At 39.9% G+C, this 23379-nt stretch overlaps 1 protein-coding gene across 1 annotated transcript; it reads left to right on the top strand.

Annotated features, from left to right (window-relative positions):
- Positions 1–7311: 7311 nt before the first annotated feature.
- Positions 7312–14463, top strand: LOC110929485 (SUN domain-containing protein 1). Its single transcript, XM_022172644.2, has 2 exons — positions 7312–8552; positions 13971–14463. The coding sequence occupies exons 1-2, from the start codon at positions 7497–7499 to the stop codon at positions 14244–14246; spliced, it is 1332 nt and encodes a 443-aa protein (XP_022028336.1). The 5' UTR covers positions 7312–7496; the 3' UTR covers positions 14247–14463.
- Positions 14464–23379: the final 8916 nt, after the last annotated feature.

Genomic DNA, 23379 nt, shown 5'->3' with positions numbered 1-23379 from the left:
TAATCAACGCTAACGAGGGTTATCGGGTGAGTACTATGACTCTAACCGTCATGACGATGATGGCAATATGAGTAAGTGGTGCCCCGATAATCATTGTGGCACATCACATCAAAGAACGCACTCAAAGGCACGCGTAACTCGATCACCGCACTGAGAATTGGATACATAAATACGTATATACGGCCCTTTTGTGATTAATAATAATAAATAATTTAATAATTATATAAATATATGAAAATATGGCTCAAACCGTCGAAATCGCACCAAAAACGGGATCAAAAGGCTTCCGAACGGATCAATTCGATCAAACTAGTCCAACTGGTCAGACCGGCCCAATCAGATAGGCCAGTCCGATCGGATGGGCCAGTCCGATCGGATGGACCAGCCGATCGACTGGGCCAACCGATCGACTGGGCCAGCCGATCGACTGGGCCAGCCGATCGACTGGGCCAACCGATCGACTGGGCCAGCCGATCGACTGGGCCAGCCGATCCAACTGCAGTTTTGCCTTCCTTTCCCCTTCCTTGCCTATAAATACCCCTCCATTCACTCCCAAACACTTGTGTTGCTGCTCCTAACCGAACAAGACGTTCCAGCCCTCAAATCTCTCGATTTCTTCCGAATCTTGTAAGTTTTCGGCTCAAATCTTGTACTTTCTTAATCCAAATGCAATCCTTCATCTTTCTATCTTTCGAATCTCAATTTTTAACCGTGAAATCAACGGATTTGGGGTGTTCTAAGGTGATGTCACCACAAAGTTCTTCAAAGGTGATGTCATCCCATGAAGAACAACTCAGATTCGGATGATTTACATACGATTCTTCATGAATCTCAACCAAATCAATGTTTTTCTAATCAAAAGGCCACGGATTTGGGATGTTCGGATAGATTTCGTCACAAAGTTCTTATGAACTTCAAGTGTTGACCTCATATCATCAAGAACAACTCAGATCCAGGGCATTTCCTAAGTAAAATCAAGGTTTTTACATCAGATCTAGTGTTAAAATGATCGATTTCGAGTTAAACACGGAAAAACCGACAAAAACGACCAGTTCCGACGAACGGGGTGATTCCCGGCCGATGAAACAGGTTGGAATTGACGGGATTTCAGTTGCTTAACACCTCATCGTAACGTCCTAACCCAAAACGCCGAAAAACGCTCGAAAAATCATCGAAAACAGCCGAACAGGATGGCCAATCGAGTGGCCCAATCGATCGAACAGCTAGTCGATCGAGCAGCTAGTCGATCGAACAGCTAGTCGATCGAACAGCTGGTCGATCGAACAGTTCGATCGACTAGCTGTTCGATCGACCAGCTGTTCGATCGAACAGCTGGTCGATCGAACAGCTGGTCGATCGAACAGCTGGTCGATCGAACAGCTGGTCGATCGAACAGCTGGTCGATCGAACAGCCATTCGACCGATCAGGCTGTCCGATCGATCAGGCCTATTCGATCGATCATGCCATCCGACCAACCAAGCCCATCCGACCGACCAGGCCCACTCGATCGAGTGGCCTGTTCGACTGGGCCAGCCCAATTACAATTTTCAGCCCAATTTCACCATTTTGTCCGATTTCAACCCAATTTTTGCCGATTTCACGCAAATCGATACCGTTTAACGCATAGTAACCTATCACTCACATAAATTGTCTGAAATCAGGATATTCTCCGGCACCGGTTCCGCAAACCTAACCGAAAACGCGCTGTGAGTATACTTGACCCCTTTTATCGAATTTTGGGTGTAACATACGTTCCATAAAAACCAAACTTATCAAACGAATGATTTAATTGGACTATTTATCACTTGCGAATAACTGTTTGCATAGATATACGTGATGCTAGTACATGTATGCTAGGACTTATACTCGTGACGTCCCACCAAGACTAGTATAGTACTATTTCGCCCGACGGGGTCTAGTTATGCCATCAAAGAGTCGAGCATCGAGGACTTAGCTGGTAGTATCAGTTTTGTGAGTATATATGTTGTGTATTACGTTTATGCATGTGGAAATTCGCAGCACTTTCAATCTATCACACTACACATATCAAACCTGTATACTCGCCAATACTTTTGTATTGACAAAGTTTTAACGTATGTTGCAGGTTTAGCCGAAGTTTACATCAAATCAAGCTAGGAAGTCTAGAAACTCATCTAAAATCTAGGTTGTCGGATTTGAATTGTTCGAGAGGACAAGAAATCTGTGATGACTTACGTGATTGTATTGTTTGTTAGTATGGGATGACAAATGTAATAAATATTATCGCAATATAGTTGTTATGGATTCTCTTGAGCAATCTGATTCGCCTAGTGCCGCGCCCCGATGATTCCGCCATCGGTTGGGGTGTGACAACAATCGAGGAAACCTATCTGCTTGCCGCTGAAATCAATGATAAGCGTGTTAAGGCTGGTGTCTGGGACAAAGCTTTGAAATCTCTGCATCAAGCTACCACTGCCGCCACTGCTGAAACCAACGCCGCCGCTCTGCAATCATCATCCAAGTCCTCTCGTCGTAAGAGGAAGAATGCCAACAAAAATTGTGCTGTTACTACCGCCGCTCCACTACAAGCTGTTCCAGCTCAGCAACCATCTCAACACCCACAAGCTGCACCGGTTGCCTATGCACTGCCTGCAAAGCGCGCGTATACTGGTCCTCATCCTGCCTGCCCGACATGCACTTACCATCATCCGGTGGGCTGCAGATATTGCGTGCATTGCAATATGTATGGCCACTTCACCGCCAATTGTCGAACTGGCCCCCGCAACACCGCAGCTCCAGCTACTGCTCAACAAGCTCTTCTAACTGCCCCTCAGGGTCAGCAAGCAGCTCCAACACCCGCGATCTAGGCCAGAGCTTGCTTCGCATGTGGCGATCCTAACCATTTCGCCAACATGTGCGCAAACAGGGTGGTCAAGTAGGAGCCTCAGCAACAACAGCAGCAGCAGCAACAACAACAAGCACCACATGAACGCACCTTCAACATCAATGTCCACCAAGCTCAAGCCGACAACAATGTGGTTAATGGTACGTTCCTTGTGAATGGTATACATGCATCGTGTTTATTTGATACTGGAGCCGATAACTATTTTGTATCGTTGGAATTCGAAAAGCTCCTTAATCGTAAGCGCGCCCATCTACCCTCGTCATTCGATGTCGAAGTCGCCACCGGAAGAACCGTCGTCGTCAATTCTGTTCTTCGTGATTGTACTCTCGAGCTCAAAAATCACATCTTCCCAATCGATCTTATTCCAATGCAGCTCGGAAGTTTTGATATCATAGTAGGCATGGATTTTCTTCGTGAGAATCGTGCTGAAGTTGTCTGTTTCGATAAGATGATTCGCTTCTCGCTCGCTAATGGTGATTTATTGTGTGTTTATGGTGAAACTGCTTCGAAAGGTCTCAAGCTCATGTCATGTATCCAAGCTAGCAAGTATCTCCGCAAGGAATACAAAGCTTTCTTGGCCAACATTGTAGTAGCGGAGAAGGAAAAGAAAGATAATCCGGGAGTAAACGATGTCCTCTTGTGTGTGAATTTCCGAATGTGTTCCCTGATGATCTCCCAGGACTCCCTCTGAGTCATGATATCGATTTTCGTATCGACCTCATTCCTGGAGCAAACCCTGTTGCTAAAGCGCCTTATCGTCTCACCCCCTCTGAAATGCGTGAACTCTCAAGTCAACTCCAGGAATTACTTGATAAAGGCTTCATTCGCCCTAGCACCTCTCCGTGGGGCGCACCAGTCCTCTTCGTCAAAAAGAAGGATGGGTCGCTCAGGATGTGCATCGACTACAGAGAATTGAATAAGCTCACCATCAAGAATCGCTATCCCCTGCCTCGAATCGATGATTTGTTTGATCAATTGCAAGGTGCTTCATGTTTCTCGAAGACCGATCTATGCTCAGGCTATCACCAACTTCGCATCCAAGAGGAGGATATACCCAAAACCGCTTTTCGCACCCGTTACGGCCACTATGAGTTCGTTGTTATGCCTTTTGGTTTAACCAACGCACCCGCGATTTTCATGGATCTGATGAATCGCGTGTGTAAACCATTTCTAGACCGCTTCATCATCATGTTCATCGATGATATCCTGATCTATTCCAAGTCGAAAGCCGAACACGCGCAGCATCTACGTTTGGTTCTCGAGCTACTCCAAGGAAATCGACTCTATGCCAAGTTCTCCAAGTGTGAATTCTGGTTGGAGGAGGTTCAATTCCTCGGTCATATTGTCAATAGTCAAGGTATCTATGTCTATCACGCGAAGATTGAAGCTGTTAAGAGTTGGGTTACGCCTAAGAACCCGTCTGAAGTCTGTTCTTTTCTCGGGCTAGTGGGCTATTATCGTCGATTTATCGAAGGATTCTCTAAGATCGCTGTGCCACTTACCTCTCTCACGCATAAAGACAAGCCTTTTGTTTGGGGAATTGAATAAGAGACTGCCTTTCGAACCCTCAAACACATGCTTTGCAATGCTCCCGTTCTTGCTTTACCCGACGGAAACGAGGACTTCATTGTCTATTGTGATGCCTCGAACCTTGGTCTTGGTTGTGTTCTCATGCAACGGGACAAGGTTATCGCTTACGCGTCTCGTCAGCTCAAGATCCACGAGAAGAACTATACAACCCATGACCTCGAGCTAGGCGCAGTTGTTTTTGCGTTAAAGATTTGGCGACACTACCTTTATGGTACAAAGTGTACGGTCTTCACCGACCATAGAAGCCTACAACACATCTTCAACCAGAAGGAAATGAATATGCGTCAACGCCGATGGGTGAAACTTCTCAACGATTACGACTGTGAGATTCGATATCATCCTGGCAAAGCAAATGTCGTTGCCGATGCCCTCAGCAGACGAAGCTATTTGCATAGCGCTCATAATATTCCCGCGCAGCATCATCTCGAGTCTCTCATTCGCGAAGCCCAACATGCATGTTTTACCGAGCGTACTTTAGTTAGTGAATAAATCGAATGGGATATTCTATTATCTGGACCGAATTTGGATCCCTAAACGGACCGATTTGCGACAGATTCTGATGGACGAAGCCCACAAATCTCGGTATTCTATTCATCCCGGTGCCGATAAGATGTACCAGGACCTTCGCTACAAGTACTGGTGGCCGGGCATGAAGAAAGATATCGCCCTCTATGTTGGGAGGTGCCTGCCTTGCTCGAAAGTCAAGGCCGAGCATCAAAGACCCTCTAGCTTGCTTGAGCAACCCGTGATCCCTATGTGGAAATGGGAAAGCATAGCCATGGACTGCATAACGAAACTCCCACGTGCAACCTCTGGTCACGATAGCATCTGGGTTATTGTCGATCGCTTGACCAAATCTGCTCACTCCTGCCAATACGAGAAGACTACAAGGTACAAAGATTAGCCCGAATCTACACAAACGAAGTTATCTGTCGACACGGTACGCCTCGCGACATCATCTCTGACCGCGATGGTCGGTTTACCTCACGTTTGTTGGAAACGTTTCAAGCTGCTCTCGGTACTATGCTTAACCTAAGTACCGCATTCCATCCACAAACCGACGGTCAGACTGAAAGAACGATCCGTACTTTGGAAGACATGCTTCGCTCATGTGTCATAGACTTCGGTGGTAATTGGGACGCATACTTGCCTCTAGTCGAATTCTCGTATAATAACAGTTATCATTCCAGCATTCAAATGGCACCGTTTGAGGCTTTACACGGAAGAAGATGTCGATCGCCAATTGTATGGCACGAGATCGGTCACTCGCAATTAACCGGTCTTGAGCTACTGCAAGAGACGACAGACAAAATCCTCCAAATTCAAGACAACCTGCTGAAAGCTCGGAGTCGTCAGAAAAGTTACGCCGATAGACAACACAAGCCCCTTGAATTTGACGTTGGCGACCACGTACTCCTAAAGGTATCACCTTGGAAGGGTGTGGTCAGATTCAGAAAGAAAGGCAAGCTCGCGCCTTGATTTGTTGGACCCTTTAAGATTCTGGAAAGGATCGAAAAGGTCGCCTACAGACTCGAACTACCAGACGAACTTAACAACGTTCACCCGACTTTCCATGTGTCTAACCTCAGAAAGTGTCTTGCTGAGCATGATATACAAGTTTCGTTGGAGGATCTTCAGATAAACGAAACACTACACTTCGTGGAGAAGGTTGTCGAGATCATGGACCGACAAACCAAGCAGCTCAGGCGCTCACGCATTCCCATTGTGAAGGTTCGTTGGGAAAGCAAGCGAGGCGCAGAGTTCACTTGGGAACTCGAAAGCGACATGAAGGCGAAGTACCCGTAGTTGTTTGTTACGGCTAAAGCCTAATTTCTGGACGAAATTCCCTTAACAGGGGGAGGCTGTAGCACCCCGTGTTTCGAAAGTCAAAGTCAAAGTCAAGATTGAAGTCAAAGGAAGAAAAAATTGCTAATTGCGATCTGTCACTCCTTGCTCAATTCCTGTTTTGACTTCTTTGACTTGTAGATAGTCTTTTTATTTTATCGCATTAGTTGTATTATGTGGAGTACTTGCTAATAATCGAGGATTATTAGCTATTTATCGCATGTTTTATCGCTTATCGCAATTGCACTCGCAACCCGAATTATGCGTTCTGGATATTATTTTACGTGTGTGTGTTACGTGTGCATGTTTACTTTATGATATAATGTGGTGATTAATCGAAACGCAATCGACACGCTATGGCAATCGAAATCGCAAACGCTAAACACAAGTTATTTAGGATGATTGTATGTTAGATATAGTAGTTGAGATTAATGGGAAACTCTGTCGCATCACAACGCCCAACACGCGAATCGAAACCGCAAAACTCGTCGCGCCAAACACTCCAATCGAGTAGTCAACCGATCGAGTTGCCATGCCCTAAGTATCATATTCAAAATCAATAACTCTTTTTAGCTCGATTTATAATTCTATTTTTTGGTTGATATTAGTGATATTGGGTGGAGGGAGTGGTCAATCACTATTAGGGTGATTGAGTTATTATCTAGCCAATAATATCAGGCCATGTCAAGTTCCTATTCTACTACCATTTTACACTGAATCACTGGCAAATGGTCAAACACATAGAGAGTGGTAAACGATTTAAAAAAAAGTGATTGGTTTAAAAAGGGTGCGGCCCACTATTAACCACCTCTCTCTCCTCTACCCCTTCTCTTCCCGCATCAGTGAGTAGTCACCGTCCTCACACTCACCGCTCACCGAAATCATCGCCGGCATCCATTCACGGATCGGTAAATGTGACTCCCCGAGTTACTCCCCGAAACGATACCCACCACCGTAAGTGATATAAACATTTATGTCACCCTTATTACTATTCCAGGTTGCAAGTTGATTGGTGTGTGTATTTGAACGTGAAACCGCTCTTTCCATTACCCTTTAGGTTTTGGTCTTCTCTCGATCTGACTCTCTCTCTCTCTACATCGAAAACTTGAACCAAATTCCCAATTCCCCCCAAACAATCCAGTGTTCAAATTCTCAGTTCCCCCCTTCAAACCCTAGATGTCATCGTCCACCGTCTCAATCACCGCAAACCGTCCCGGCCCTTCCTTACGCAGACCCACACTCACCAGCGACAAAAAATCCGCCCTAGATGCCACCGGAAACGACGAACTCGACATTTCTCCGGCCACCGGCGACACCACCAGCAGAGCCAAAGATCTCACACACTCAACCAAACAAGTAGACACTCTTCTCGAAAGATCTGTTCAAACCAAAAACCCTATACCAACAAATTCAACCACCAAATTACGAAAACGGACCGTCATTAAAAAAGCAACCGGTCCCTCGCCTTCTCGCCCGCCTTGGAAGACTGCTGTGAGCGTAATTGTAAAGAATTTAGGCCTTTTGGCTATACTGTTGGTTCTGATTCAGATGGTTCGTAGGTTAGGGTTTAATCAGGGAGGTATTGGATCCGGTGGATCTGATTCTGTGTTGGGTTTGGAGTACGAAAGGCGGATTGCGGAAGTGGAGGCGTTTTTGAAAACCACAACTAAAATGATGCAGGTTCAGGTTGATGTTGTGGATAGGAAGATTGAGAATGAGGTTAAGGGGTTGAGAACTGAGTTAAGTAAGCGGATTGACGATGAACGGGTTATGGTGAATAACAGGTTTAGTGAATTTGATGGACGGGTTGGAAGCGTGGAGAAGGCGGTAACTGGAGCGGAGTGGTTGTCGAGAGATGAGTTTGATAAGTTTGTGGAGGAGTTTAGGGGTGTTGATGATGTTGGTGAGTTGAGGTTGGATGAAATTCGGGCTTTTGCTAGGGAGATTGTTGAGAAGGAGATTGGGAAACATGCTGCAGATGGGCTTGGTAGGGTTGATTATGCAGTGGCATCGGGTGGTGCGAAGGTGTTGAGGCATTCGGAGGCGTATAGTGCGAGCAGGGTTATGGGTTGGTTTTCTGGGAACGTGCGAAGTGATGCTATGAAGGTGCTGCAACCGAGTTTTGGCCAGCCCGGTGAATGTTTTCCTCTGAAAGGAGATACTGGGTTTGTTGATGTTAAGCTTAGGACAGCCATTGTTCCCGAGGCTATAACTCTTGAACATGTTTCCAAGGTTTGTTTTTCCCTTTTCGTTGTGGGTATGTGTTGACTCAATTATGTTATAGACATATAGGGTTTGAGTTTTTAGATGCCGATGTTAGTACATAAGTATTAAAGGAATTATCTTCCAAATGAGATAGGGTATAATAGGATATAAAACCAAAAGGAACTAGTGTATTTGTACATATTACGGATAGATCAGTCTTAAGGTTAGTCAATAAAAAGTAGCTGCCTTCAGGGTTTTAAAAAACGCTTGAGGCGTGCGCCTCAAGGCGCGCCTCGAGGCGAAACGGCCAAAAAACGAGTCTGAGGCGCGCCTTATGGGGTTTTTACTGCATATGCGCCTCAGAGGGGCTGAGGCGCTAAGGAAGGCTGCGCCTCATGGGATTTTCATAGTTGTTTTTGATGTTTTTGACTTTTTGTGTCGATTTCAAGCATTTCATGTCTTTTTATGTATGTTTTTGATGATTTTGATGAATCTGATGATGAAATTAGTTAGTAATATTATTTTTATAATATATATAATTTTTATATTTATTTATTAATACCGCCTCGGCCTTACGCCTTGTTTCGCCTCGAGGCTTACGCCTAGTGAGGCGAAGGGAAAACGCCTTGAAACTCGTTTCCGTTCTTTTAAACCTTGGCTGCCTTCATAGTTCATCATTAGTTTTGTTGCTGGTGTTATATTATATGTTTGTGTATGTATATATATATAGCAGAGAAGCTCGCCTTCTTGTTATCCAAAAGCAAAAGTCGGTCGAATCGGTCGGGCCCTTGCCGCGGAACGTCGAATGAAATAGGTGGTCGGGTTCTTTTTCTAAGACCCTTTTGGTATGGTAGGCCCAGCCCCAAGACTCTTATCCCTTATGTTTAGGAGCGGAATCCGCTCAAGAACGACCTTTCGGTGGTACGGAAGGCACGGACTCCGCGAACATCCCTAGCCCCTTTTACTAATAAGGAAAATAAAGCCTCAACCAGAACCACATTCCTTTTGCGTGCGGATGTAGCTAAGTGTCTGACTCTATTGGTCATAGTTTCCTGCTGTTGCGGCCGGTGCGCGTTTGCGCACGCGTGAACCAACCCAACAAACAAGGAAAGGATGCCTCTCGGGGCATCTAAGAATGATTCGAGCCGTATGAAGGGAAACTCTAACGTACAGTTTCTTTTTTTGGGGGGAAGGAGCCCGACAGGGTCCCCCCACTGACTTGGCCCGGGCCTAAGTGAAAGTGAAGTGGTGGGCCTACCCATCCCAACCAGGGTATGTATGTGTGTATATATATATATATATATATATATATATATATATATATATATATATATATATATATATATATATATAAAACAGAACCTAACTAACAACAATTTGTCTTGGCATGTCATACATAACACTTTGCACATATTGAACATTGTCATTTACCAAGTGTATTGAATGCATAGTTGTCAAAAGCGAGCGCCTTGTGCGCCTAGGCGCAATTTCCAGGCGAGGCGCATCAATTGCGCTTTTCTCCAAGCAATGGTTCAGGCACATTTCCGGTGAGATTCTCAGATTCCGGCGAGATTTTGGCGAAAGTTCTGCACATTCCGGCTAACTTCTGGTAGTGAAAGAAGTAGATTTACTCTGGTGGATAAATTATGTGATGTTGCAGATTGCCGGAGGCTAGAGTAGCAGGTTAGTGAAGGAGATAGTGAGAGGAAGAAGAGAGATGGAACGGGGTGGGGTAGACAGGAAAATAAAAAGGCAGACTTTTTAAATAGTGTTTATTCATGTGTCTTGGTAAAAAGTAGCTACTGTTCTTTGTCTAATATTAATATGTGAACAGTGACTTATCACAAACTAGGACAAACAGTGACTGGGTTGCAGAAAGTGCATAGCTGAAGGTTTTCTATATTTGTTTTATCATCTTTTAAATGAATTGTGTTTAATTTTAAATGAATTATGTCATAGGTTTTTTTTTTTTCAGGCATACTAGATTGCAAAATGAAGGCATATAATATATTATCTATTTATATAAGTTAGGACCATAGTCATATAATTCGCTAGTTGAGCCACGATCTCCGATCCAGTTCGAACGATCCCAATCGCGGTACGTTCGCGATCCCGGATCGACCCGGATCGCGATTTCGAAGTTAAAATTGGCGTTCTCAAAACATCAATTCAATCGTATTACGTGCTATCAGGATCGCGATTTGCTTGAATTCGGAACCTGTATACAAATACGTTGGAACGAACCAAACCTGAAGATGGAAACCAGAAATAGCAGCGGCTGCGTTTTAAGCCTTTTAGGGTTTTAATATAATAAGTTTAGGTGTTTTAACTTTTAGCCCCTCTATCTTTCACTAGTTCACATTAATCACTAAAACTTGTAAAGTTTATATAAAAAGCGTAAAATTAGTTTGTGTATTTTAAAATTTAACCCTCTCTATCTTCACTACTTTACATTTTATACTTAAACTTATACAGTAATAGCACTTAGTTATGTAATCTATTTTGAAATTTGAAGTTTGAAGTTACTTATGAAATATGATCCAAAATAATAGCACTTAGTATAATTGGTACATCGTACCGCATGATATGGTACATCGTACCGAAATGATCCGAAATGAGCCAACCCCCCTTTGTACCGGATTTTAGGGACCTAGCGAATTGCGATCCTGTACCACGTTCCCGTACCGGAGCGTACCGCGAACCATGTGACTATGGTTAGGACACAGCTACTCGGTTAAGAGTTTCTTTTACACTAATTTTTTTTTTGTTGGTTTTAAATTCGCTATTTTCACTAATTATCTTAAAGGTTTTAAATTGTTGGATGCTAGTTAGATGATTTTAATATCTAATTATATCAGTTTTAAAAATAGATTTGGAGATTAACAATATCTATAAAACTAATATAACTATGTAACATTATATATATAAATATATATATATATTCATTTAAGTGCGTTTTTTTTTCTCGGGCCCACGCTTATTTTGCGCTTTGCGCCTAGGCCCTAGGCGAGGCATATGCGCCTTGAGTGCGCCTAGCGACTTTGATAACTATGATTGAATGTGGGTATAGCCGTATAGCTTTTTCAAGGTTGCTAATATATGTTTTAAATCAAATAGATCAGTAACTTATCTTACAAACATCATCTATGTATTTAAGTGCATATAAAATAATCTATCAAAACACTTATCAATTGAAAAATTAACAACAAGTTTAGAAATGTCGAGAAAAAATCTTAAAGGAAGTAACAAGGCATACAACAGTAGCAACCAGAGAATTTGAGTATGTATGGATAAGAGGATAAAGACTAGAGGGGAGGATAACCTGAGCATTTAAGTGGTGGGTATGCCGTGTGCATAAATTTGATGTTTTTATTACCATAGTTATTCAAGCGAGCGCCCAGGCGCGCCTAGGCGCAAATAAAGCCCCGGGCCCAACAAATCGCTCTGAGTGCGCCTCGCGCCATTAATAACTATGGTTCATGTCATAGTTATTAAAGCGAGCGCCTAGGCGCAAATAAAACCCCGGGCCCAACAAATCGCCCTGAGTGCGCCTTGCGCCTTTAATAACAATGTTTGTTACAATATTTGAAAGATTCTAGTTTTTGAAGTGCTCTGTTTGATTTTTATGTTTTTGAGTTATTGGAATCCCTGAAACAAGAATTTGATGTAATAAAAATGTGCCAAACCTTTTATGAAAAAAAAACATGCAAGAATTGAAATTAATAAAAATGTTTCTTACTAAAACAATTAGGGTACAAGATGAAGGTTACCCAGTAGTCCGGTAAGTGTCTTGCTGCACTTGAACAGCTACATTGTGTAGCACTCTATATATCAGTGTGCTAAGTGTTAACCATACACTTGCTTCATAGAGTAAAATGACAAGACGAGTAAGGGACATGGTTCCATGATATAAATTTTTGTATCATCAAAATAATATTGATCTTATGACTTATGCCTCAGTCACATATCACTGTATAGTTTGAGTTTCTCCCCAAAACATGCTAGATTTTATAGAAGAAGACCCAATACATATTAGTTTAGTGGTCTGAAGCTCTTCCAATCTATCCATCTGGTTTTAATTTGAAGCTTTGCTTCTAGGGTTCTAAATCTAATCGGGGAGCTCAGATTCTTCTGATTGTGTTTTTTAACATACTGATAAAATTAATGTGATTTATTTTTTCTTTTTTTTGTTCTTTGATGTTGAATAAATCCTTAGCACACTTTCTGGTACGTTTGTAATTTAACCCAAAGTTAGAGCCTGGAATAACTTTGTAGTCTGTTTGTTACATATAAACTTGACTTGGTTTAAAAAAGCGCGCTTTAAGCAAGCTTAAAGCGTGAGGCGCTGAAGCGCTGGGAATGTCGCTTTTTTTGCTCTGAGGCGTCACAACACGTGAAGCGTTTTGAGGCGAGCTTTAAGCGCGAAGTGACCTTGGTTTGAGGCGACGCTTCAGCCCAATCAGGTCACATTTGGGTCATTTATTTAGGCCCAATAGTCTTTAAATAGGGTTTAAATGAGACCGCTACTTCTTTACCCTAAAAAAAGAACGTTAGCTATCTTTTATAACATATTCAGCCGCTCCCTTCCTCCTCTCATGCGATTATGATGATTATTGATTAAAGACTATTTTTATGTTTATGTTTTAAGTGTGTTTCGACTTTAATTTATGTTTTAACTATGTTTATGTGTTAAGTGTGTTTTTAATCATGTTTTTGTGTTTATTATTGATTAACAAGTAGAATAAGTCATATTGATGTGTACAATATTTTTTTTTTATTTTGAGCGCTTTGTATACGTGAAGCTCTTACTTCGCGCTTGAAGCTTCGCTTAAAGCTTTTGGAACCAAAACGCTTCGGAGCGCCTCGCGCTTTTTTAAACCAAGAAACTTGATTTTGAAAATGTACTAGTTTTTTTTTTTTCCTGAAAGTATTAAAAATCTTCTCATAAATTAAAGATGGTAATAGTTATATAGCAGCCACATGTAAGAACTTGAAAGTTAAAAAATATTTGCTTTATGAGTGCACACTCTGTTTTTTCTTAAGTTGTGTTGTAAGTTCATTGACAAAATAGCATTAAACTGTTTTTATCTTGCAAAACTAAACAATCTGAAATTTGCAACTTGATCTCATTATCAATGTGGATATACGAAATCCTAAATTTTCTATTTTACTTATTCAGTTTTAACTGTAGTTGCATTTGAAATTTGGACCCTAGTTTATTGACAAGATTATGTATTTGGAGGCCACCAGTAATGTTTTATGTGTCATTCATACCAATTCATGGGTCGAGATTGGCACCTCTAGCTGTGATTACTAGATTACTTTTTGTGGACTTGTGGTTATCTTAATCTTATTGGAAATTCTGAACAATTTTACCCTCTACTGCTAGGATAAAGCTTTTTTAAACACACATTAACCTTTGTGGTTCTATGTTGTCATGAACAGAGTGTGGCATTTGACATATCAAGTGCTCCTAAACACTGCAAAGTTTGGGGATGGTTACAGAACGAGGAAGATACACAAAAGGAGCATTTGCTGACAGAGTTCACATACGACCTTGAAAAGAGTGTTGCGCAAACATTTAATGTGTTGGACCCGAAAGGCGAAGACTCAATTGTTATTGATACAATCAGGCTAGAGTTGATGTCAAATCATGGAAGCCCGACACATACGTGCATATATCGCGTGCGGGTCCATGGTCATCAGCCCAATGAGTCATAAACCATCTTTTGATATTTGTATGTTTGATGGCTGTCCTATGTTCATGGACCTATTGAGGTTTTATGGTGTCTATGCAAGTTATTTGATCGTTACCACGGTCTATTTGTTGTTTGATTGTTTTTGGACGGTTAAACGGATTGTTGTGATGGGTTTTGCACTTGTATTTTGTTGTAGATTGTGCATCGTTTATGGTTTACGTTGGTTGGATTGCTTGTTATATGTTGCTATTGAGATCACAAGTCTAGCATCTATACTGCTATTACAGGCTGTAAATATTCTTTTAGTAGGGTCTGTTTTGAGTTAGAGTGTACCTATCTACACACCATTTTGCCTATTTACACATCAAAAAAGGTGATTTTTGTCCTTATATGCACACCATGCAGTGTCGAACTGTGGTCAAAACGCGGCGTTTTGGTCCGGTTAACCAGACAAAGACTGACGGGTCTGTTGACCGGACCAAAACGCTGAGCTTTGGCCGTGTTTTGGTCCTATCAACCAGACAAAAGACTGACACCCGCTCTGGTTGACAGGACCAAAACACGGCCAAAGCTCGACGTTTTGGTCCGGTCAACAGACCCATCAGACATCCGTCAGTCTTTGTCTGGTTAACCAGACCAAAACGCCGTGTTTTGGCCACAGTTCGACACTGCAAAGGGTGACTATCTACACACCAAGTGTGTAGATAGTTTGGCCCTTGAGTTATTCTTGAAGCCCGAGGTAACACAACAATTTTATGTTGACTTATAGATCACTCGAAGACGATGTTTCCATAATGAATTGTTCATTGAACTTAGGGGCTGTTTGTTTAGCTTTTAATGAGACTCTTAGTGGTTTAGACCTCTTACTGGTTCAGCATTTAATGGTTGAGACTGTTTGTTTCGCGAGCGTATGTCTGAATGATTAAGACATTGCCTCTCAATGGTTAAGCATTATACTGAGTATGAATGGTTAAAACCTCTTATCTGAATTGGTTAGACATTTGCCTTTTACCGGTTAAGCATTATACTGGCTTTTAATGATTTAGACCTCTTACTGGTTCAACATTTAATGGTTCAGACCTCTTATTGGTTCAGCACTTAACCATTCAGAAGTTGCCAAACAGCCTCTTAGCTGTGTTATTGATTCCTATGTTTAAAAAACCGGATTACATCATAAATTATTTAAAGACTTATACCAATTCACCGGCCATGATGGCTTAATGAACGGGATAAGTTTATGAATAATTTAAAACTTAGTGTGTGTATATATAAATTAATATAGTAAATTACTGTTTTGACCCCTGTGATTTAGCCAGTTTAATCATTTCAGCCTAAAAAGAAATATTTTAACATATCAGACCCCGAGGTTGCATTCTATAAAGATTTTGACCTCAAACACTAACTTTGTTACATTTTTGCAGTTAAGTGTAAGGGTCATTAGGTCATTTAATATTTAAGAGATTCATTCTCCTCATCATCATCACCATACTCAGTAAATCACACCAATAGCAAAGCAAAGGTAGGGTCTAAGGATGCTAAGATGTAGACAACCTTACCTCTACCCCGTAGGAACAGAGAGACTGCTTCCAGTGATACCCCCGGCTCGATAGTAGTTTAGCATCAAGCCTTGGACATAAGGCACATAACACTCAGCAATCAGGACAAAGACCGATTAGTGCATGTACCCTTTTGTCTTTCAGCTATCAACGCCACCACATGATGCATGATTAACCGTCCTCAGCTTTTAACGTTATTTTCACGATATTAGTAAAACAACGTTAAAATTAGTGCATTTTCACTTTTACCCCCCAATGGCCCACACATATATACATTAATATTTAAGAGATTATTAATGCAATAACTCAAGTTTTTTTTTTATTATTTCGTTATTTTCACGATTATTATTTAACAAAATACGTTTAATATACAAATAAATATGTATTTCATTAACCGTTTGTTTTTAAAAAACTCGTTTTAAAAAATAATTTGTTTTTTACATTTTGTTTAAACCATCTATCGTTTTTAAAAATTGTTCCTTTTTAAAACATTTGTTTTTTTTAAATCGTTCTTTTCAAAAGTCGTTTGTCTTTTAAAGTTTTTTTAAACAATTCGTTGTATACCATTCTTTTTAAAATCATTTATTTTTAAACATTTTTAAACAAGTCACTTTTGTAAGTCGTTCATTTTTCAAATTTTACAAAACGACGTGTATAAAAACAAAAGAAATGTAAGATTTGAAAAAAAAACATTCTAATAAAATTTTTGCAAAAGATCGTTCATTTTTCAAACTTTTTTTAAAATGTTTTTTTTCTTCAAATCTTCCATTTCTTTGCACCGTTTGTTTATTCAAAAATTTGTTATTTTTTTTACCTTTCGTTTATTAAATTCATGCGTTTTTTAGTACCTTACACTTTTTATCTTATTTTTTTAAGGTTTTGTTTTTTTATAAACGTCCTTTTTTTAATCTACGTTTAAAAAACTTAAAAAACTGATTTTTAAAAGAACGGTATAAAATGAATCGCGTAAAAAAACTTGAAAAGACAAACAACTTTAAAAGAATGATTTTAATAAACAATCGGTTTAAAAATGAATAATTTTACAAAAACGATGGACGATTTAAAAAAAAGGTTAAAAAACAAATGATTTTAAAAATGACGTTTATGAAAAAACAAACGCTTAATGAAAATAGATATTTATTTGTATATATAAAACATAATTTTTAAATAATAATCGTGAAAATAAGAAATAATAAAAAAACTTGAGTAATTGCATTAATAATCTCTTAAACATTAACAAAATTTTGTAATTATCAAAAACAACCCCTAAAGTATATAATTACCTAACTACCCTTACACTTAACTGTAAAAAAAGTAACAATGTTAGTGTTAGGAGCCAAAACTGTTATAAAATGCAACCTCGGGGTCTGATATGTTAAAAGATTTTTTTGAGCTGAATGAGTTAAAGTGGCTAAACCCAAAACAGTAATTTACTCTAAATTAATATATTAACCACTTTATTTTTGGGGTGGTTTTGCAATGAAATATGTGTAATAAACATCTAGAGTGAATAAGAAAATATGACAATTATTGTGGGGGTCATATTATTGACACTGTAAGTCCTGTTAACCGGATCTTTCAATGATATCAAACAATCACCAAGTTTGTGCGGAATCCAAACTTGGTGAGATTCAAGAAGGACCAAAAAATATAAAATATGAAGAACACAATACCGAATCACCTTTAAACACTTGCACACGATTCTATTACTATGAATTAGCAAAACCGTCTAGTACAAGTGCTCACGACTACCAATCAATCGCCTCCCTCTCTAGAGAAATTGTAACAATGAGGTTCAAACCCTAAAACAAGTTAAAAACTTGTTTATATACATAGACAAGCCCACTTCACTACATGGGCTCCCCTTGGGCCTGCTTGGCCCACATGGCCTAAAGCTTGGCCCAAGTGACCTATAAAGGTCCACAACCTAATACTAACTAACCCGGTAAATCCCAGTTCGTAACCATAGCCCGTTGTATTAATTTGATGCGTCAGTCTCACACTTTAGGACCTAACAATCTCCCCCTAGACTGATGCCATCAAATTGTCTTCATAACATGAGTTCAGCAACGTCTTCAACGAAATCTATGGTTGACGCTATGCTGCAGATGTTGTGGAAGTTCTTGACTTCTGAACTCTCAGCACTGGGTCTCTTTCTTCAGATTTTGTGGTTAGCTTCATATCAGGATCACGATCAGCATTTTCTTGAAAATCTTGTCAAAAAGAATGTGAGAGGAGGATTCTCAGCAGCTCTTTTCTTCTTCAATCTTTGTCTTTCAAGCAGGTTCACGGTACTTCTTCAAATGCACTTTCATTGTCAGACGGCGTCTCGTATCCGGTTCTTCTAACTCAGGTACATCTTGTTGTTGTGATGCTTTAGGCTTCTTCAGCAACTAACATCATTTCAGTCTTCATCAACCCCTGTTCTTGATTGAAATCAAGTTCTGCACATGCTCACAAACTCAAAAGCAAACATTTCTTATGCAATAGAGAGAGTACCATATGAACACTAGGTACATCCAAGTACTTGTACTTGAATTTCACAATTTAAATTCTTTCAACTTTTGATGATCAGCAAATCTTCAAGAACGGTTATATTTTTAATTTTAAGAAAAACAAATAAACACTGTATTTTTGGATTTTTGATTTTATAGAAAAACAAGACACTATTTTTGTATTTTATGGTCTATATGATTTTATTTTTTTTAATTTTAAGAGCAAGAAACAAATAAGAACTCAAAATATAAACAACTACCATAATATACAATTACAATTGCAATGGAATCAAAATTCGTTCTCAGGCAGACTAAGGAGCACTTTTCAATACGAGCCTAATCAAACTGGTCTATGCGATTGCCAATATATTTGTCCACTTAAACTTTAACGCTCAACTTTCAATTTTTCAACTTCGTGATATGCTTAAGGTAATATTATACTATTATACCCGTGTGTCCCATTCCAAGGCATACCCCCGCGATCAAGGTAAGCACAACGATTCATCGTAACAGGTGAGTATACTGATGTCATCCTTTAAGATATCCTGACTGTGTCTAGGTCTGCATATAATCTGTTTTATCATGTTTTGATTTCTTAACAATGAACACCCAGATAAATACTAATCAAATCCCGGAAATATAAACAACACACTCTATCATGCAAGTATCTTCCCTACCACATATTTCACAAGTCCAATCCAGATTTCTGAAATCTTAACTGGGAATAGGTTGAGAAGAGAACAGAATAGATCTTTTGCAGAGATGGTATAATATACAAATCAAATGAGTTTTTCTCAATTTGATATAGGTTTCTTGGGGTTTCTTTTGGGCACTTGAGGGCCTCTTTCGGGTGTATTAGATCTATAGCTCGACAACGTACAGCTAGGTCAGCATGTATCTGGATGCAGCAGAAGCTGTCGTTGCCTAGCACCTCCAGGTCAGCATATATCTGGATGCAGCAGAGGAGGTACACGAATTTTTCAGAGAAGATTTCAGAATCAGATCAAAATTGTGTGTATCGGACAACATACACACATTCAAATAGATATGAGCTAATTCCAGGTGACTTTCTTTCCTGGGGTCATGCACACATTTATTTCCTGAACAGAAATACAGCCAAGATATCCCCGAATGATTCAACAATATAAAGACCCGAAACCTCAGATGTTGGCTATCTATCAACGCAAGATTTAAGACCATAAAATCATACGCCGTTGGTATGTTACCCCACATGGTACATAGTTCGCTATGTTTATATCACTTAGTATCTTTTATCATGTTGAGCATCAAGCCTATCGACATATCGCAGTAGATCCTAGTCTTTTCAGCTATGGCACCTTACATGTGTTAGTCAAACCCTTTAACACGAACATTTATTTCACTTCCCATATCATGCAATCTTTCTTTTTGGCTTTTTCATTTTTCAAATGTTTTTGTATTTTTCTCATTTTCTCCCCCTAAAACAATGCATATTTATAGCAAACGCTTTTTGTATTTTATGAGTTTTCTCCTCCTAAACTCTATATCTATCTATATGTTCCTCTCCCCCCCTAAATTTGTGCATAAATCTTGTATTTTTGTGCAAATTTACCATTTACTAGAGAAAGGACACTTTATATACAAAATCATAAACTAAGAAAAAGAGAGAAAAATATTTTTGCTTAACCGTTCTGTCATCAGATTGAAGACTAATCAAATTCAAATCAAAGTACTGAATTTAAATGGTACCTTTTGCTGATCATTTCTTACTTCTCTTATCTCCTCCAAAGGAAACATATCATCTGTAAAAAAAAATTTTGAACTTTTTGCAACAGTGAAATGTTACCCGTTTTTATCTCTGGAACAACCGCTATCAACATTCCAGAGATTGTCAATAGCTCCTCCTTAGTTGTTCCTGAAAAATAAGGAGATTAGTAAGACATAGGTACCCAGGCCATCGTGGTCCTGGGTTTACCTGAAGCATCAAAGTAAGACACTTCCTTCAAACACAAGTCCCCTTTCGTTTCAAGGATTGGAGACGTTGCTGCTTTGGATTTGGGTTTCCAAAACTGTTTCGGTCTAGCAAACGCGTTTGTTGCCTTCGGTTGAGCAACTTTAGCTGTTTCAGGTTTGTTAGTTTTAGAAACACGTTTTTGTTCCTGAACAGCCGTGCGTTTGTTTTTAGCAGCATTCCAATCCCCATCAGAAGGTTTAACCTTGGGATTCACATTCTTCATTGCCTTAGGTGAAGATACCTTCATTGGCTTGGAATGATTGTTATCCTTTGATGTAACCCTCTGATTTTGCATATAGTAGGGTACGTAGGGACGCCTTGTGCAGTTTCTAGCAATATGACCCGCAATGCCACAGTTGTAGCAAGTTTGTCTTTTCATCGGAAAGACATTTTGAGTAGCTTGATTTGCTCTAGCAGGTCCTGAAGGACAAACCGGTCCTTTTTTGCTTTGGATGTGACTGCACATTACTCTTAGACGAAGATGAATTTGGGTGCTTGTATTTGCTGTTTGCAAAAGTCTTGTTGCTCTGAGCACCATTCTTCGTCTTTTCTCCCTGATTGGAGCTTTTCTTCACCTTGTCACGAGCCTTACGAGATTGTGATTGTCCTTGATGAGTGATGCGTGTGTAGTGTAATATATTTTTAATATATAATTAAGCCCTTTTTACACCTTTAGCCAAGTTTTAAATTTATGAAACACGATATTTACCAACACTAAACACACATATGGGCAAGTGCACCCATCGTGGACGTAGTATAGTGTTGGTAAGATACCGAGGTCGTCCAAGGACACAAGAGCTTTTAATACCGGTTTATCCTCAACGTCTAATCAAATCAAAAAGTTAGAAAAATGTTTTTAAACTAAGAAAATAAAAACTAACTAAATGCTGAAAAATAAAAATAAAATAAAAACAGATAGACAAGATGAATCACTTGGATCCGACTCGTGTATTAGTATAACCTTTGATTATTTTCGCACTTGTTTAAGAGATTATCTTAGTTATTGTAGTAGGCCCCTCTTTTGAAGGCGACGTTACCCTCAACCCAGTAGTTTGAGTCAGCAAGGATACAATCCTAAAGGGCTGGATTATTGGAAGATAATGAATTAAGTTATTAACGCAAATTGTGGTAGGCCCCGCTTTTGGCGGTGACGTTACCCTCGGTTAAGTAGTCTGAGTCAGCAGGGATACAGTCCTAAATAGCCGAGTTATAGTATTAATAGTAGTTAACTTATGAGGGGGTCAAAGAGTTTGGATCCCCGCCATCCAATACCTATGGGCATTGAAGGAGATCCTACTAAATTTGACCCAGGTCCCTTGCAGGACCTCTAAACGCTGAACAAGGGCAAGACCCTTACCAAACCGTTCTGTTAACCCCCGACCAGGTAGCCAACATATCTCCATATAGACCGTGGAGATATGAATGGTGAAAATCTTTTATTTTATATAGACAGTAAAATAATGCCAAGACACCACGGACAAACGATAAGGAAAGATCACCTTCAACATAAGAAACTAGTTATTAAAGTCATTAATACAAAACCAAATAAAAAGTGCAAAAGATTAAAAATAAAAAGTATTATACTAAACACTTGTCTTCACCAAGTGATGTAAGAGACTTAGGCAAACATGGCCTTGATTGTCAAGAACTCTTACTATCAATCTTGGATCCCGAGACGACTCACACACTCTACGATGGACAATGGATGATGGTGGTGGATGATGGTGTTATGGTGGTGGTGGGTGGTGGATGAAGTGTGAGAGAGGTGGTGTGCCAAGGGATGAGTTGGAATGAAACCAAGCACTCCTATTTATAGGCTGAACAGAAGGCTGGGCACGGCCCCATGTCCGTTGGACACGCCCCCGTGCCCGTCTGACACTCTCTCTCTTCATTAATTGTAATTCGCAATTACAATTAATGCGCCTGCTGTACTTTCGCCACGCCCCCGTGCTCACTGGACACGGCCCCGTGGTGGGCAATAGAAGCTTCTACAGGTTTGTCTTTTCTGCTGCTTCTTGGGCACGGCCCCGTGCTGGCTGAGCACGGGGCGTGTTCAGGCTTCTGTTTTCTCTTCTTTGCTTGGGAGGATGCCGTTGAGGGTTCGGGCAGTCTACTTTTATTCCTTTTCTTGTATTTATGTTAGAATTAGCTGTCTTTTTGCTTCTTTTGTGAATTTAAGCTCATTTCATCCTGAAAATACAAAAGGAAGACAAAAACACTCTTTTTCCAACATTAGTACTTAAAAAGGGTTAGTTTTATGCCTTATTTGATGTAATTTATATGTTGCATTTTACACACATCAAATACCCCCACACTTGAACTTTTGCTTGTCCTCAAGCAAAACTCTTTAAATGTGGCTTACACTCCCAAATGGAATGGGTAGAAGAGAAGGTTTTTGGCTTGTCATAGAGTGTCGGGAATCCAAGATTTTTTGGGCTTTATTTTTATTTATTTACAATCCTATTCGTTATGATTTATTTAGAACGTTTCATAGGATAAATTACTTATTTGGGCATAACATGCCTTTTTTAAAATTTCATTTATATACAAGTTCACATACCTCACAGGAGAAATCACTCAACACTCGGCCGAAGGTGTATTTTTTTAGTGAATCACTCGAGAGCGGCATGGAACTTACGCCTACCATAGGCTTGTCAAGCAATCAATCCTCCTCCTTTTTAACTTTATACCTTTGTAAATATCAAGAGGACTTTTTGGGTGAAGGGTTAGGTTTGGGCTAAAGGTGGGTGGTTGGGTTAGTGGTTAGTAAAAGGGCGAAAAGCGTAAAAAGCGTCGGTTTTCGTAAAACACTTTGTTTTTAGTGACTTTTTATTTTGAAGTATTTCTCCAAACAAGCTTTTGTTTGCATAGCTTTGTTTGTTTTTTTAACTTCATCATTTCATCATATTTTTTTTCATCACATAAAAGAACGAGCTTGCAAAAAACTGAGCTTATTACTAAAATAAAGGGTGAAAAATAAAAAGGGTTTTTTTTGGTGGGTAAAAAGGGTTTAGAGTAAAGAAACGAAAGGTTTAGGCTCAAAGGGGTTAACTAGGGAGATTTTGGGTAGGTGGTAAAAAAAATGAAAAATAATGGAGTAGAAAGAAAAAT

Source organism: Helianthus annuus, chromosome 3 (genome assembly GCF_002127325.2).
Source record: "Helianthus annuus cultivar XRQ/B chromosome 3, HanXRQr2.0-SUNRISE, whole genome shotgun sequence".
NCBI lineage: Eukaryota > Viridiplantae > Streptophyta > Magnoliopsida > Asterales > Asteraceae > Helianthus > Helianthus annuus.
The sequence above is the reverse complement of the archived record's forward strand: the minus strand, read 5'-3'. Positions and strand labels throughout refer to the sequence as shown.

Coding starts and splice junctions, on each gene's coding strand:
- LOC110929485 (XM_022172644.2), top strand. CDS start 7,497: ATGTCATCGTCCACCGTCTCAATCACCGCAAACCGTCCCGGCCCTTCC. Junction 8,553..13,970: donor CTCTTGAACATGTTTCCAAG/GTTTGTTTTTCC, acceptor TGTCATGAACAG/AGTGTGGCATTTGACATATC.